At 46.9% G+C, this 16,065-nt stretch overlaps 1 protein-coding gene and 1 long non-coding RNA gene across 2 annotated transcripts in view; one reads left to right on the top strand and one right to left on the bottom strand.

The window, feature by feature from the left end:
* The window catches only part of LOC122497095, a 36,356-nt gene extending 31,491 nt beyond the window's left edge, over positions 1-4,865 (top strand). The window contains exon 4 of the long non-coding RNA XR_006301025.1: positions 4,003-4,865. This is a non-coding gene — a long non-coding RNA (uncharacterized LOC122497095). The remainder of the gene's footprint in view (positions 1-4,002) is intronic.
* Positions 4,866-14,951: 10,086 nt separating this feature from the next.
* Positions 14,952-16,019, bottom strand: TMSB10 (thymosin beta 10). Its single transcript, XM_043603835.1, has 3 exons — positions 15,886-16,019; positions 15,487-15,601; positions 14,952-15,233 (listed from the first exon to the last, which is right to left on the bottom strand). The coding sequence occupies exons 2-3, from the start codon at positions 15,584-15,586 to the stop codon at positions 15,199-15,201; spliced, it is 135 nt and encodes a 44-aa protein (XP_043459770.1). The 5' UTR covers positions 15,587-15,601; positions 15,886-16,019; the 3' UTR covers positions 14,952-15,198.
* Positions 16,020-16,065: the final 46 nt, after the last annotated feature.

Below are 16,065 nucleotides of genomic sequence, written 5' to 3'. Positions count from 1 at the left end.
ACAGAGTCAAAGAGAATGAAATCCCGAGCCAGGGAGGAAGAGGCAATCTTTAAAACAGAGGCGACCCAGACAGTGTTGATCTGAAGCAAGGACAGGAAGGCAGTACCGCTGTGCCTCGTGTCCAGGGCCTGGCTAGGGGCCAGGGGGCGGCCTTTCCTTGAGAGCCTGGGCCTCTCATGTCATTACATAGTGATGATGATGGGGAGAGGCGGGGCAGCACCTGACCCCCGCCCCCACATCATCCAGTGTGAAGGATTAGAGGCTGATGTCACACCTGTGAGGAGTGAGATAATTCATTTTCAGAAATTCCAAACAAAAACTGTGCTGTCTAGTTAACAGTAGGTTTACAACCTATTGGAAATATATATGAAACCGCCTCCCCCTCTCCCCCCAGCAGAGTCCCAAACCCGGAGGCACTTCACTTCCTGGTTCTTCTTCCCCCTCCATCTCAAAGGCTTATTTTCATGGGCTCTGCAATGAGCACGTGCCAAAGAACAAAGGAGGGACTGAAAGTCTTTATTTATTTATTTATTTATTTTTTTAACGTTTATTTATTTTTGAGACAGAGAGAGACAGAGCATGAATGGGGGAGGGTCAGAGAGAGAGGGGGACACAGAATCTGAAACAGGCTCCAGGCTCTGAGCTGTCAGCACAGAGCCCGACGAGGGGCTCGAACTCACGAACCGTGAGATCATGACCTGAGCCAAAGTTGGACGCTTAACCGACCAAGCCACCCAGGCGCCCCGGGACTGAAAGTCTTTAAGTCACCTCAGGAAATGTACATTTGTTCCAGTTAGACTACTTTTTGCCTTACATGGGCATAGACAATGTCCAGGTAAGGCTGTCACCTCTGTAGTACTCAGCCAGTGAGAAATCAGGGGAGGGACTTGCATGTTGGGAGATAAATTGTCTGCTGTAACTGCCCCGAGTGTGCCTGTCCATCAGATACCCGCTCTTGCAAGAACGTTGCTTAAAGCCTCACTTCACTGTGCTCCAAGTCTCTGCGTCCCTCCTTTGATTGGGTCACTGGGCTTATTTCTCACACACCCTCCTGCCACTGGCAGATATGTCTCTTTTCTGTCAGTTCCTGGGTATGCCATCTGGAACCAGCACCCCATGACCTTACAGGGTCATAAACTCACACGCTTCAGGGGCTGGGGAAGTGGTGTATACCGATGAAGCTGAGGGTAGGGGCAGACGACAGGGAGTGGTGGGGTCTGGTGAGAGCACAGTGTCCTCTTGACAGCATTCTAATTCACATTTTCTTATAACACAGTGCTGGCCTGACCATGTACATCAGCATGCTACTTAGATTTAAAATGCCTGGCCCAGGATAAAGTCCAAACTCCCTGCCAGGCGCCCAGGCGCTGGGGACCCTTCACAGCTATTCCCATCCTTTTCCTCCCCATCTCCCACCTGGCCCCCAGGCACTTACACTCTAGCCACTGAACGTGCCAAGCCCCTCTACAACATTTGTCCCGGTCACATGCCCTTTGTCAGGAAGGCCCTTTCTCCCCTTCCTCACCTCATTCAAGAACCAGCTCAGGGGTGACCCTCCCCTCCGCTGGGTTGTGGGTACCTCAAAGGCCGACAGAGTCAGGGCCACGGCCACCGCTTCACTCCAAGGGGCGACTTCACTTCGGATTCTTTGAGAATGGCTCCCCCTGGTGTTTTAGGAGTTGTGCGCTGCCGCCTCCAGGCAGGGAGCCGGTACTCGGCGTGATTTAAGTTACTGGGGTCGCGCACACCTCCACGGAGCGCCACCAGATGGCGCCCGTCTAGTCCTCTGGGGCCTCCATATCACAGGCGGGTGGTGACTGGGGAGGAGGGTTATGCACACATCTCTGGCACTTTTGGATCGCAAGCTTTTCTTTGTTCCAAATGGCCCTTGGATCTCATGAACCCAGTGGAGGCCGGCTTGAGGTGCATTTGTACCCCATTCTGCCCCCACAGCTAATTCTGAATACCCTTAGCCTCAGTTCCTTACCACATGGATGATGTTGGCTCAAGAAGTTGCTGGCTGAGTCATCAGACCCTCTCATGATGCTTAAGCTGTAAAATAACAGCTCTGTGCATCCCACTTGCCTAGACCTGCCCTGGATCAGTCTGTGCACCCTCCTGGCTTGGGAAGGTCATTGATTAGGCCTGGGGTCTGGGTGGGCTGGACTCCGGGAGAGGTTCTGGAAAGAGCCCCCTCAGCACCCTGAGCCTGTGGTCAGAAGAGGGGGAAGCTGGGGAGACCCACCTACCGCTCTGGCACCTCCAGGAGGAGCTGGGCATTAACCATGAGAACAGCCGTGGCTAAAGGGCTATTCATCTGCCTTGTTTCTATCATTACTAGGGTCTCTGGAATTTTTTTTAAAGGGCCTGGGGGAGCAATCTGGTTGGAAGAAGGTAGCCTGTGGGGTGGAAATGAGGGAGGCACCTACAGATCTGCTTTGTGCCTAGTAAGGACATTGCTTTTGCAGTTTAATAAAGCAGCAATAGTTTCTAGAGATCTCTTTGTAACAGTTACTTGAGGATGTTATTATGATTGTTTATTTTATTTTTTTTATTTTTTAAGGTTTATTTATTTTGAGAGAGAGAGTGTGTGCACATGAGGGGGGGAGGGTCAGAGAGAGAAGGAGAGAGAGAATCCCAAGCAGGGTCTGTGCTGTCAGCACAGAGCCTGACACCGGATTTGAACCCACTAACGGTGAGATCATGACTTGAGCCGAGATAAAGAGTCCCATGCTTAACTGGCAGAACCAACCAGGCGGCCCTATAAGTGTTTATTTATGAGGTTGATGAAGATTATAGTGGGAGTTACTGTTTCACTGTTAAATAATACGTTGGCTGCTAGTATGAACCAGATATTTTTATATTCTATTAAGAAATAATTCATCTATTATTAGTTTACCAAGAACTTTTAAAATCAGATATAGCTTTTGAAATTCATAAAAGCAGACTTTCGGGCTCACATCAAGATAGATACATATATACTTTTTTCCTTTTACCAATTAACTTGCTAAATTATGACAATAGATTTCCTGATACTGAAATATCCTGGCATTGTTGTAATAAACTTTAATTAGCAGCATTGCAGTGGTACTATTTTAATGTACTTCCTGATTAAGTTTCCTGGTATGTATTTTATTTAGAATTTTGCAACAATATTCATAGTACATTTTGTTTTCAGGATCTTTTTGGCTTTGTAAAATGTATTGGTGGGACATATGTCCTTTTCTAGCTACTGAAACAAATTTTGAGGTGTTGAAGTTATTGCTTTCTTTCAGCTTTGAAAGAAATCATCTGTGAAACCATCTGGGCTTGGCACTGTACTAAGTTATAACGATGTGCGAACTTTGTGTGTGTGTGTGTGTGTGTGTGTGTGTGCGTGTGTGTGCGCGCACGCGTGCGCATGCATGCATGCGTATGATGTTATTCGGTGCATAAAAGCTTGTGGATGTTTTTAAAATAGAGACTGCCAATATTAAATAACACTCTTTAATTCTTTACTGTTTTCTGGCTTGAATTTTACTTTGCTTGATATTCACACACCCTAAGTTCTTTCTGAGAACAATGTGCCTTTCTTGAAAAAATATGATTGAAAATGGTTTTGACCTCACCTGAGAGCCCTTCACAAAGATTTTTAAAACATTTATATTTATAGTAAAAAAATCTCTCTAGTCTTATTTCTGTCATCTTGAACTATGCTTTCATTAAAGTAATGCTTCATTCTTTCATCCTTTGTTTTTGTAAATGAGTTGTGTTTTCTTTATTTTTCTCAGGGTTTGCTTGTTTGTTTGTTTGGTCTTATATAGAATTGAGCTCAGCTGCGCATAACAGAAACACCCCTAAAATTCAGTGACTTAAATATTATAGAAGTTTTTTCGTCTTCCTCATGAAGAAGTTTGGAAGTAGGCAATCCAAGCCTGATAGTGACTCGGAAGTCAATGCTCAGAGCTGAGGCTCCTCCCAGATTTCTGGTCCACCATCTCTCATATAGTTTCTCTCTTTCAGGTCATTTCCTGGCTGTAGGTCAGGGTGGGAACTGGACTCCTGCATTCTGTGTTCCTTGCTGGAGACCATGCTTGCTGGAATCAAGTACCTGGGAGGATGACATCACAAACGACCTGAAGCACTGTGCTGGTTAATTTTATGTATCAACTTGGCTAGACCATGGTGCCCAGTTGTTTGGTGGGTGCCCACTTGGCCCACCATGGTGCTAGACCATGGTGCCCAGACACAGCCTGTTGCTGTGAAGGTATCTGGTATGTGATTAACATTTGCAATCAACTGACTTGAAGTGAAAGAGGTTACCCTCCATCCATAATATGGGTGGGCCTCACCCAATCAGTTGAAGGCCTTAAGAGCCAAAATTGAAGCTTCCTGGATAGCAAGGAATTCTGTCTTAAGAGTGTAACATGGAAGAACTGCTTGAGTTTCCAGACTGCTCACCTGCTGTATGGATTTTGGTCTTGCTAGCCCCTACAGTTGTGTGAGTCAATTCCTTAAAAATCTCTTTCTCTCTCTACATGTGCACACACGTATGTATGTAGGGGTGTGTGTATGTGTGTGTGTGTGTGTGTGTGTGTGTCTTTAATCTCAGGACGCTTGCCTCAGCCCTGGATTTTGGTAAGAGCATTGGGAATAAGAGCCATGATGACAAAGAAGTCAGGTCTTCTCCACCAGTTCAAGTCTGTCTACACCAGGGGAAGACTCATGTAGTCCCCAGGGGTTAAGAGGTTAATATGGAGCTTTTATACATCAGTTTAGTACATGACAGTGGTGAACAACGATGAATTTTGGTGCTTAATATCCATTTACCCTGTTATTAATAATAGTTCTGAATTTGCATTTACAAATACACTCGAATTTTGTAACTTTGTATGGTGACAGATGGTGACTAAGTCTAGTGGTGTTCATTTCACAGTGTATGCAAATATCAAGTCATTATTGTTGTACACTTGAAACTAATATAATGTCATATGTCAATTATACTTCAGTTAAAAAAAAAAAGAAATAGACTCCATCTCTACTCAATGTTCCTGTGATTCCAGTGAGGCTGACCCATCTGCTAACAACAAGGATGGCGTTAGACCTAGGTTTAAACCAGCCTGTGTCCTGGCCAGTGTGACTGGGTCAGGGAGGGGCACCTGACCTAATTCTGGCTAGTGAAAGTTAGGTCCAGCCTTTTTGTTTGAACTGGATAGAATAGAAATAGACGGTCTCTATTTTCTGCTGTTCTCATACCTGGGAGGAGTGTATTGAGCTGCAGCAGCTGTATTGTCACCATGAGCGGGGAGGCCAGCCTCAGAAGGAAGATGCAGAACTGAAAGATGGAGAGAGAGAAACCAGGTCCCTGTGACATCAGCCACACCTGAAGTAAAACCTACTTCCTGGATCTCTCATTTACATAAGTAAATGTATCCTTTTTTTTTTTTTTTTTTTTTTTTTGCTTAAGACAGGTTGGATAAGTTTTTTTTTTTTAATCAAAAAAAACGAAGAATGTTCATGATACCATTATATACGCTACTGATTTTTTTTCTAAGAACAAGCCAGATCAAATAACCTGGCACCTGAGTAGCAGGAAACAAAATAAGGGACTGCTTGGCATGAGATAACATTTGGATAAAAACAGTGACTCAAAGAACAGGTTCTTTTTAGCTACACATGCCTGAGATGAAGGTCTTGGGCTACATTGATGCAAAAGTGGGAGCTTTTTCCTGCAGAATTGCCTTCCTAGAGAATAGGATCTCTCTACAATGTAGAAAAATTCTTAGCTATGACTTGGGGGTGCTTGACAACCTTAAATAGCATTCATGGGGTCAATGGTTTTTTGTATTTTTTAAAAAAAATTTTTAAGTGTGTCTATTTATTTTGAGAGATAGAGAGAGAACAAGAAGAGGAGGGGCAAAGAGAGGGAGAAAGAGAATCCCCAGCAGGCTCTGTGCCATCAGTACAGAGCCCGAGGCAGGGCTTGAACTCACGAACTGTGAGATCATGACCTGAGCTGAAATCAAGAGTCAGATGCTTGGGGCGCCTGGGTGGTGCAGTCGGTTAAGCGTCCGACTTCAGCCAGGTCACGATCTCGCAGGTCCGTGAGTTCGAGTCCCGCGTCAGGCTCTGGGCTGATGGCTCAGAGCCTGGAGCCTGTTTCCGATTCTGTGTCTCCCTCTCTCTCTGCCCCTTGCCCGTTCATGCTCTGTCTCTCTCTGTCCCAAAAAATAAATAAACGTTGAAAAAAACAAAATTAAAAAAAAAAGAGTCAGATGCTTAACTGACTGAGACCCCCAGCCCCCCCAGGGCCAATGTTTTTTTTATCTTCTAATTAATAGCCAAGTCTTTCTGATTTTGTTGACTTTTATGAAACACATTGATTTAACATTACAGCAATAGACATGAATACTACAGAAATTCAGAGTAAATGCTGAATAACACCAGGGCTGAGTCGACAGGGCCCTCTCTTAGTCTTCCGAATTTCACTGCAGAGATAAAAATTAAGCTTGATGCACATTTAGTTTTAAATCAGAATACAGTATTCCATGATCCTGTATTTTGCCGTTAATCCAGGTTACCTGTTTATCTTACCTGTGACAAACTGAGGTCTGGGAGAATCCATTTTGTGTATCCTGAGCAACTACCTAGCCTAGGACCCAGTATTTAGCAGACTGTTACTAAATTGTGGTTGAATAAGCAGAGGAAGCGATAGATTGATGAATAGCGATGGCTTCTCCACTTTGGCTGGCCCTAACTAGCGTGTTCGTTCTGGCCAACGCTGCTTTCCTTGCCACGTGCTTCCACCCCGACTCCCTCCAGCGTCAGCCTCCAGGGTTTTGCCTATACGGGCTCTCAGACACTGTGATGTCTTGCATGTTCACCCTGCCTTTTCCTGGGCTCAGTGCCAGAGACACCCGCTTTATCATAGCTCCATTTTATGGAGCTCTCTGTACAGTGTGTTAGCCATAAAATTAATTTATAATACTTCTTTGGGGGCTGTAGAATCTCTCTCCAAAGCAGTGCTGTGTCTCCTAAGGTACTTTCTGGGAAGTGTCCTGGTTGTGGGATGCTTCGGTCTTCCCCTCTGGAATCTGAAACACAGAAATGAAGTCACATAGACAAGTAAAATTTCTGTTTGCCTGTCAGATTACAACTTCCGTATTGCTCGCATAATCTGAAGTCTTACTAGTTCTCCTTCTGCGGAGTCTTTTGTATCTGCCCTGGTTTTCTAACCCCACAGCCAGCGGTGTGCTAGAGCCAACTGGCACCAACTTGCAAAGATCCAGTTGTCAAACTCTTGACAGCTTAAAATTGGCAATATTTACACCGTAGAAATCAGCAAATGCTACAAAACAGCTCGTACCTCCCTCCACCCTGACCGAGAGCTGGTTGTTAAACATTTACCAGCATAGTACCATGGATGTACACAGACCTTTCCCTAATTTAAGTCCTCATTACCTCTTGCCTGGACGGTTACAATATCCTACTAACCAGTATCTCTGCACCCAGACTTCCCATTCCACATGATCATTGTAGAATACTTTCAGCTGCAAGTAAGAAAAGTCAACTACAGATTTCTTCCATATAAGAAAAATGCATTATTTCACACAAGGTGTTCAAACATAAGACACTTTAAAAAATGTTTACTTATTTATTTTGAGAGAGAGAGCACGTGCGCAGGGGAGGCGCAGAGTGAGGGTGAGACAGAGAATCCCAAGCAAGCTCTGCGCTGTCGGCCCTGAGCCTGATGCAGGGTTGGAACTCACAAACTGTGAGATCGTGACCTGAGCCAAAACCAAGAGTCGGATGCTTAACCACCTGAGCCACCCAGGTGCCGCAATACACTTTTAAAAAAAGTTTTTAAATTTATCTTGAAAGAGAGAGAGAAAGCATACAGGGGAGGGGTAGAGGGAGGGAAAGAGAGAGAATCCCAAGCAGGCTCCTGGCTGCCAGAGCAGAGCCCGACATGAGGCTTGATCTCACGACCTCACGATCAGGACCTGAGCTGAAATCAAGAGTCAGACACTCAACCAACTGAGCTACACAGGAGCCTCTGATAAGTCACTTTCAAGAAACCTCAGTGGCTCAAGAGCTCAAGTACTCAGATTCTTTTTATTTTTCCACTTTGCCACTCTCAGTGTGTTGCATTTTCCCTTCATGGGTTCAAGATAACTGTCGTGGTTCAAAAACATATCACATATGATGTGATCACAAAAACATACACAATGATGTGTGTAGCTTTTTCTTATGTTTTTCTTAAAGAGCGAATTCTCCGAAGGGACTTCCCAGAAGTCCCTCTCCACAGGCTTCCTCTTGGATCTCCTTGGTCAGGATCGCAACCTGTATCTATTCTTAAGTCAATCATTGCAAAGGTAATAAAATTACCATGATTGGGTCAGACCACTAATTCCCAATCCCTTAGAACCAACATCTCCTTCTGCAGCATAACACTCCTCTCTCCTGAAGTGGAAATCAAAGAGAATATAATCTACTCTCACATATATTTTAAAAACAAAGCAATATAAGCCCTTATTGGAATATAAGGTGAAATAAAGAAATACAATTTACAAAAAAATATGCATATGCATTTCAGTATATATGATACATTGTATTATCACGACTCCTGATTATTTCCTGCCTTCTCCATCACAGAATTATACATGCCAACCTGATAGCATGTGGCTTGCAGCACCTCACCCAAGTGATGTCAGGCTTGCTTCATGATTTGCTTTGGCTAGTGTAATGTGAATGGAAGTGCCACACTCAGGCAGAGCTTGAAAAGCCATCATATGGCTCCGCGTTCTTTCCTTCTGCCATAAGCAGAGCATGTTCCAGACAGGGTCTGCTCCTTTGGCACTCAGACTAAAGACATGTGCATCGGGTTTCACCTGATGTACATATGAATAAAAAATACAGCTTGTTGTTGCGAGCCACTGAAATTGTTGGAGGTTGTTACTGCGGTACAACCTATCACAAGCTGACTAATAAATATTGGCGCAGCTATTTCTGCACCTAAAGAAGCAATCTGCACTTTATGTGTGTTTGCACCTACACATAGCGTTACCAGGAATCCAGCAGCTTCAGAGGAACACTGACACAATCGTGTTGTATCAACAATTCGAAAACCAGGAAAAAGTATCGCTATCGGTGCCATGAACTCTTGGTGAAGCTCTGAGTTAAAAAACAAAATGAAACAAAAAAGCATCCCTCAATTTACAGTTATATGCTAGCTGCATTCTTGGAATATGCAATGTATAATAAATTTGGGCAGAATTAGTTTTTGCTGGAGTCACATAATTGTGAAGAGATAGTTCAGCTCTGCAAATGCGTAGTGATTCATTTACAAGCCATGGGTCCATTTATGTAAAGTTCAAAAGTATGCAAAATGTATACGTGCTGTTAGAAGTTAGGATAGGTATAGGACTATCCTCAGCACTAGGGGGTGTTCAGTTTGTGGAGATTCACCAAGCTGTAACACACTTATGATCTGTGCATTTTTCTATAATTGGGTTATACAACAATAAAGACCCTTTAAAGAGTCATGTAGGGCACAGTACAAATCTTTGATGTGTGGAACTGTCTAGTATTGACAGATGTCTAGTATTCCTGATTCCTGTTTATGAACTGTCAGTGGGGTCCCCTAATCATTATGATAGCCAAACTGAAACAAAACACGCTCACAAATTTCTATCATGCTGAACCCCTGAGTGCCTTATGTGAGTGGGGGAGAGGGGCAGAGGGAGAGAGAGAGAATCCCAAGCAGGCTCCACAGCTTGGAGCCTGACACGGGGCTCGATACCACAACCCCGGGATCATGACCTGAGCTGAAATCAAGAGTCAGATGTTCCCCTGACTGAGTCGCCCAGATGCCCCTATTCTGCCTTTTGTATTGTTGGTTGGCTCATGTCTTTTGTAGCATCCATAGGTTTCGTACAGTGATAGGCACCCACTGGATACTCAAAAATGCATGCTGAATTAAACTGACCAAGAACACAGCCTCTATATCACAGAAATCAGCAATCCAACATCTAAAATCTTTTAACTGGTTGAGACCCACAGTTGCCATCTGGGTAACATACAGCTTTCCATCAATAGCCTCAGTTGTGAATTAACTGCACTTCCCCTCACTGTAGTAGGATTGTATCCTGAACTGGGCTCTGGGAGGAAAACGAGGATGCTTGGCTTTCCTGAACCATGGTAACTTTCCCATACCTTCATGCTTGGGCTCTGTCAATGCACAGTAGAACCAACAACACGACAGCGGTGGGGCCTGGTAGTAGCCTGGCTTTAGCATGGCCAAGATGGAGTAGGTGAGGGCAGGTGATATTTCAGTTACAATTCAACAAGCGTTTATTGAGTATGTTATTATGTGCCAACTAGTGTGTATTATGTGCTGGCTTCAACTAATAAGACTCCATCTCTATTTGGCCTAGCCAAGAAGGTGATGTATGTGTCCAGATACCAGTAGGGAGGTACGGACAGGAGGTGAGAGGAGAAAGAACATCTTTGGCGGGGATATGTAGGAGGACTAATCAGAGGGAGTGGTGGTTGGGAGGGCCTTGTACATGGCCAGTATTTGACTAATTAGAAAACCAATGGAGGATCACTCAAAGTGGGGAAAATATTCAAGGGGGGTTGTTTACACAATCTTCACCTCTTTCCTCTGAGTTAATAGCATGTGGCCTTAAAAGCTGGGAATTCTTAGCTCTTCATGGGATTAAAAGAATCTTTTCATTGAAATAAAATATACATACAGTAAAATGCATATGAGTGCTAATCATAAGTTTACATCTTGATGATTTTTTACACATGTACACACCCATGTAACTATGACTCTGATCAAGGTATACATTTTCATCACCCTGGTAGGTTTGGCTGGCTTATATTATCAGAAAGCAGTTTTGTCTTTTCTAGAATTTCATCTAAATGGAATTGTAAGCTGTTAGATATCAATACTTGGTTCCTTTTTATTGTTGAGTAACTTAATGAATGAGTAACTGTGTGAATATATTAAATTTGTCTATCCATTCTGTTGAGAGACATATGGAATGTTTTTGCTCTTTGGTTAATATGAATAAAGCTGCCAGGAACATGTCCTTTGGTGGACACATGCACTAATTTCTCCGGGATATAGAAGTAGGAATGGAGTTGCTGGGTCATTGGGTTTCTTGTGTTCAGTTTTAGTAGGTGCACGTTGCCAGGCTGGACTTGGGATTGGTGTCTGAAGTGGGGGTAGGGCGGCAGCCTTGTGGGACTGAGCTCTTCGCCTATAGGGTCTGCACTAACTTCAGGTGGATAGTGTCACAATGAATTGAATTTTAGGACACCTACCTAGTGTCCAGAGAATCACAGTACTGCTTGATTGGGAAAACCTACACATTTGGTGACCTGAAGTAGAGTATTCTCTGTGTAGAGTGTTGTAGTAAAGGAGAAACCGATTTTTTCCTTTATGTGTGGTGTGAGTAGTGTAGTAAGGGTAGAGAGAAGAAACACAGAAGTGCTTTTTCTCATTTTTTTTAAGTTTATTTATTTTTGAGGGGGGGGTGGGGGATGGCAGAGAAAGAGGGAGAGAGAATCCCAAGGAGGCTCTGCACCATCAGCACTGAGCCTGAAGCAGGGCTTGAACTCACAAGCCGTGAGATCATGACTTGAGTGGAAATCAAGAGTCAGATGCTTAACTGACTGAGCCACCCAGGTGCCCCAGAAGTGCTTTTTCTATTCCAGGGAAATGACAGGAGAAGGTGAGGAAAGGCATGGGACCTGAAGCATCTGATATTGTCTGAGGAGAGGAGGTGTTTGCCTGAGGGGAAAGAGGGTGGGAAAGCCATCTGGGGGATTGGCAAGTGTGAGGAAGAGAGCTTGGCTCCTCCTTCTAATCTAGACTAGGTGCTCCCTAAGTGTCCTCCATCTGTTTTCTCAGCACGGTGAGCAGGCATTCAGCGCATGCATGTTGAATAGGAGGTGGAGGGACGTTTGCAAGAATCCCTGAGCCGTCTGGTTTGACCCTAAGACAGTGAAAAGGCCCAAGCCCTGAGGCCTAATTGTTAAAACTGGTCTTAGGAATGAAATAAGAAAACAAAACTAGAAATTCAAGTAGGTTTAAAAAGAAATGTTGTTGGGGTGCCTGAGCGGCTCAGTCAGTTGAGCATCTGACTCTTGATTTCAGCTCAAGTCATGATTCCAGAGTTGTGGGATCAAGTCCCACCTCACCTGTGGAGCCTGCTTAAGATTATTCTCTCTTGCTCTCCCTCTGCGCCTCTCCCTGGAACACCTGCTCTCTTTCTGAAAGAAAAAAGAAAAACAAATGTTGCAGTTTTATCTTAGCTTCAGGGCAAACCTCAGTCATTTTGTGATTGGACTAGTAATTGGTCCCTGAATTCTTAGATCGGAGGAAAAGGGTATAAACCAGCAATTGACTATAATCCTCCCAAGATGTCAGTATTCCCATGTGGCAAGGGACAGAAAAGAGGGGGGAAGGGGGCGTGGGTGCTTCAGTGTTCTTTCACACTCCAACTCCCAGATCTGGCGCCGGGGCCATTGTGATTTCCAAGTGATCCCAGGGGACCAATCACTGCGAGAGAGGCGGGGCCTAGGAAGCTAGGCCTCCCTGCCAGTACTTGGCTTTTGGGGTCTGTCTTAACATTCAGGCCTCTGAATACCTAGATGTGTGTGCCAGTGTGCAGCTCAAGTGGGTTGTGGAAGGCAGGCTTACCTTATAAACTGATGCGGTGCTTAAGACTTCTGAAATGATTAAGAGACCCCCCTCCCCTATGCGCAATCTCTTTTCCCCACTTCGCCCTGGCCACATCCGATCAGCTCATTATCTGAGGGTGGAAAAGCAAAAGTGCCTTAAGTCTCCCCTTGATTTGTGACTTCTTAAATCTTAGATAGAGCAGGGCTGTCATCAGCACCCTGCAACCTCAGAATAGATTTCTCAGGGAAGAGGTGAGAAAGTCATGGGAATCTTCTGAGAGTAAGGGGGCCCCAGGAAACGGGGCTCAGGAACTGCTCTCCAGGTGAGCTCACTGTGGTCAGAGAATCTGTGGGATCCAAAGGAAGGGAGCATGTGATTTGCATCCCAGAGAGGAGGTTGGGGCCAAAGAGGCCTTAGATGTGGCTGCCAGGACAGGATTCCTAATGCCCATGAGAGGCACCTATGGAGGGAGGTGCAGAGGTGGAGGGTGCTTGGGGTGGGGGGAAGGAGGAACTCCTCAGCAACCAACCTTGTAACAGTTGCAGGTAACTTCAAATCTGCCTCCTCCATCTCCTGCCTTTTCACACCTCATCTCCCTGCTGCTTGCTCCCTCCACTCCAGCTTGTTCTTCCTCAGATCACCCAACACTCTTGCATTTGTGTTCCCCCTCCTGGAAGCACTTGTCTTATCCAGAGGCCTCCCTCGACTGACCTGTTGAAAACTGCAGTGGCACTTACATGCCCTTTCCTGCCCCAGCACACTTCTCCCCCCTACCCAGCTTGCCTTTTCTCCAGGGCCCTTCTCACCAGCAGGCGTACTGTCACTGCTTGAAGGCAGTAGTCATTTCTTCTGGTCCCTTTTAACCTTCCAGCGGTAGACCCTAACAGGGTCAATTATGCTCAAGTAGCAAATGCTCATAAAATCTCATGAAATGTTTGACACAACAGACGTCCCGAACCTTAGGTTATAGAATCTCCAAAGCACAGCTTTGGCCCCAAATTCTGGCTCCACTACTCACTGGCTGTGTGGCTTTAGCAAATCCCTAGTCTCTTTGAAACTTAGCTTCCCCATCTGTAAAATGGAATAATAATCACACTGCCTTAATAGTTTCTGAGAACTAAAAATCCGAAAACAGTGCCTGACTCACAGCAGATATTCTGCTAAGGCCCCTCCCCACCGGGGCCTCCTAAGGTGTTTCCTTATCTACCCTCCCTACCCCCCCTACCCCCACTTACCCTCCACAGCATAGGTGTCACTGTCAGAAGTCACTTCTTTGTGCAAAATGGGCAGCAGCTCCCTCAGCCTAGGTGTTCCTGCCCTTGTCTGCTGTGGCTGCCCATCTCACCCGCTAGGAGTTTAAGTTCCTGTGGGCAGGGATCACACCTCATTGAGATTACTTGCCCTCACCCAGTGTCCAGTCCCTTATGGTCAGACAAAAATGTGGGACAAATCACTAAAGTGTCCTCATCTCCCTTTTTAGATTTCACCCCTGAAATCATCAGCTAGGGTCTTCTGTTCCAGAATGTCCTGCAGGCTCCCCATCCCCCCACCCCACCCCACTCTGGGATGGTCCCTCTCTTCCCCGTGGGTCTAGAGGGTGTGACCCTGTGGGGCTCTGCTGCCAGCCCCAGCCCTCCCTCAGCATGCCCACCCTTCCTGCTGCTGCTCAGCCCAGCACTCCCTCTAATGGCTAGCTTTTGTGGAAGGTTCAGCGCTAGGGTTGAAAGACAAAAAGCTAGACTGTCCCCTAAGGCTCCTCTAGTTCCGAGGTTCCTGCTGTGGTTTCCCAGGTTCCCGCCTTTGTTTTCCTTCCAATGCCTCCTCTTTTAAGTTCCAAGAAAGCCTCTTGGAGAGTTTGTGACCTCACCCAATTTCCAACATTCCAGATTTAGTCTCTTACCCCTTCTCTTCTCAGACTTTAAATCACTGTTCTCTCTCTGGGTGTGAATCAGAACCGTGAAGAGGCCAGGGAGACAGGGGAACGGTAAAAGCTTATCAAAAATCCTGTTCCCCTGAGAAAGCATTTCCTCAGCTTCCAGAAAGGACAAGGTGAGGTTAGTTTTTACATGGATTGCATTATAAGCACGAGCTAAGCAGCTAACAGTAACGCACAAAATCCCCTGAAGAAGGTAAAGTCAAAATTTAAAATGGTCCCTCCAAACCGGCCCGTTCTGCGACCCCCTCCCGCTCTGCGGCAGCAACTCCTGTGCGTGGGGCTGTGCTGCAGCGACACTGCCCACGAAATTCCCAACGAAGACTCAGACCACGCCAGCCATGCCACGAGGTGTGTTTTATTTTCATTAATCATACAAATAATTTGCTATAATATCCCAGGGCAAACCGGAGAATTTGGCAGTCCGATTGGAGGGGGTCCCCTCAGAGACCGACAGGCCGGTGGCGTCGGCACGGAGTGCCCGGGTTCACAGTGCAGCTTGTCGCTCGTGTCCATCTTGCAGGTGGCTCTTCTTCCTCCACGACTAGGGTGTCTCGAAGATGACGGGGGTGGGGAATCCTTTAGGCTCTTAGGAAATTTCGCTCCGCTTCTCCTGCTCAATGGCTGTGGAGAGCAGGAAGCGGCACATGGCGGAGGACACCTTGCAACCCCCCAGCCGAGGTACCCACGAGGTTTGGGGATTAAGAAAGAGGCTTGGGGCTGGGGAGACGTGCACTTCGTGGAACAGAAAGGGGGCCGGGGCCGCCGGGACCCGGCGCCTTGGCCAGGTGGGGGTGGGGCTGGGTTCGCGGGAAGGGCGGGGTGGGGGGGGGTACGGGCTGGGGGCCCGCAGACCCGGAGGCGGGGGTGCACTCACTCTCTTTGGTCGGCAGGGTGTTCTTCTCCTGCGTCTCCGTTTTCTTCAGCTTGGCCTTATCGAAGCTGGCGATTTCCCCCATGTCTGGCTTGTCTGCCATTTTCTTAAAGCGATCCTAGTGGGGAAAGCAAGGCGGTTGGCCTGCGGTCGGGGCCCGCATCCCCTCCGCCTCTCCGCCGACGCCTCTCGACGTGGCACTCTGCCGGGGCGTTCCCGGCAGCCCCAGGCCGAGGATCTGGGCGCGGCCCGCACCCCCCCCCCCCCCCCCTAGCCCCAGGGCGTGGTCCGCCGGACGGGCGCCCCGTCGGGGAAGGGCGCCTGTTGCGGCCGCGGCGCGCGGGCCAGGTGCACCCACTTCGACCCCACCCGGATGGGGCCCCCGCCCAAGGCAGCGCTCACCGTGGAGTTCCGCCTCGAGCCCGGCGACTGGTGCTCCCACTCGCGTTGCTGCAGCAAGAGACAAAAGAGCGGCGCCCGCCGGTCGCCTTATATATGCCGCGCCCCGCCCCGCCCCTCACCCGCCGCAGCGGGGGCGGTGCTGATAGGCGAGGGGCGGGAGCAGCGCGGGCGGCTCGCTTC

The sequence above is a fragment of the Prionailurus bengalensis genome, chromosome A3 (genome assembly GCF_016509475.1).
Source record: "Prionailurus bengalensis isolate Pbe53 chromosome A3, Fcat_Pben_1.1_paternal_pri, whole genome shotgun sequence".
In the NCBI taxonomy this organism is placed as follows: domain Eukaryota; kingdom Metazoa; phylum Chordata; class Mammalia; order Carnivora; family Felidae; genus Prionailurus; species Prionailurus bengalensis.
Note: the sequence above shows the minus strand (reverse complement) of the source record. Positions and strands in the feature narration are given on the sequence as shown.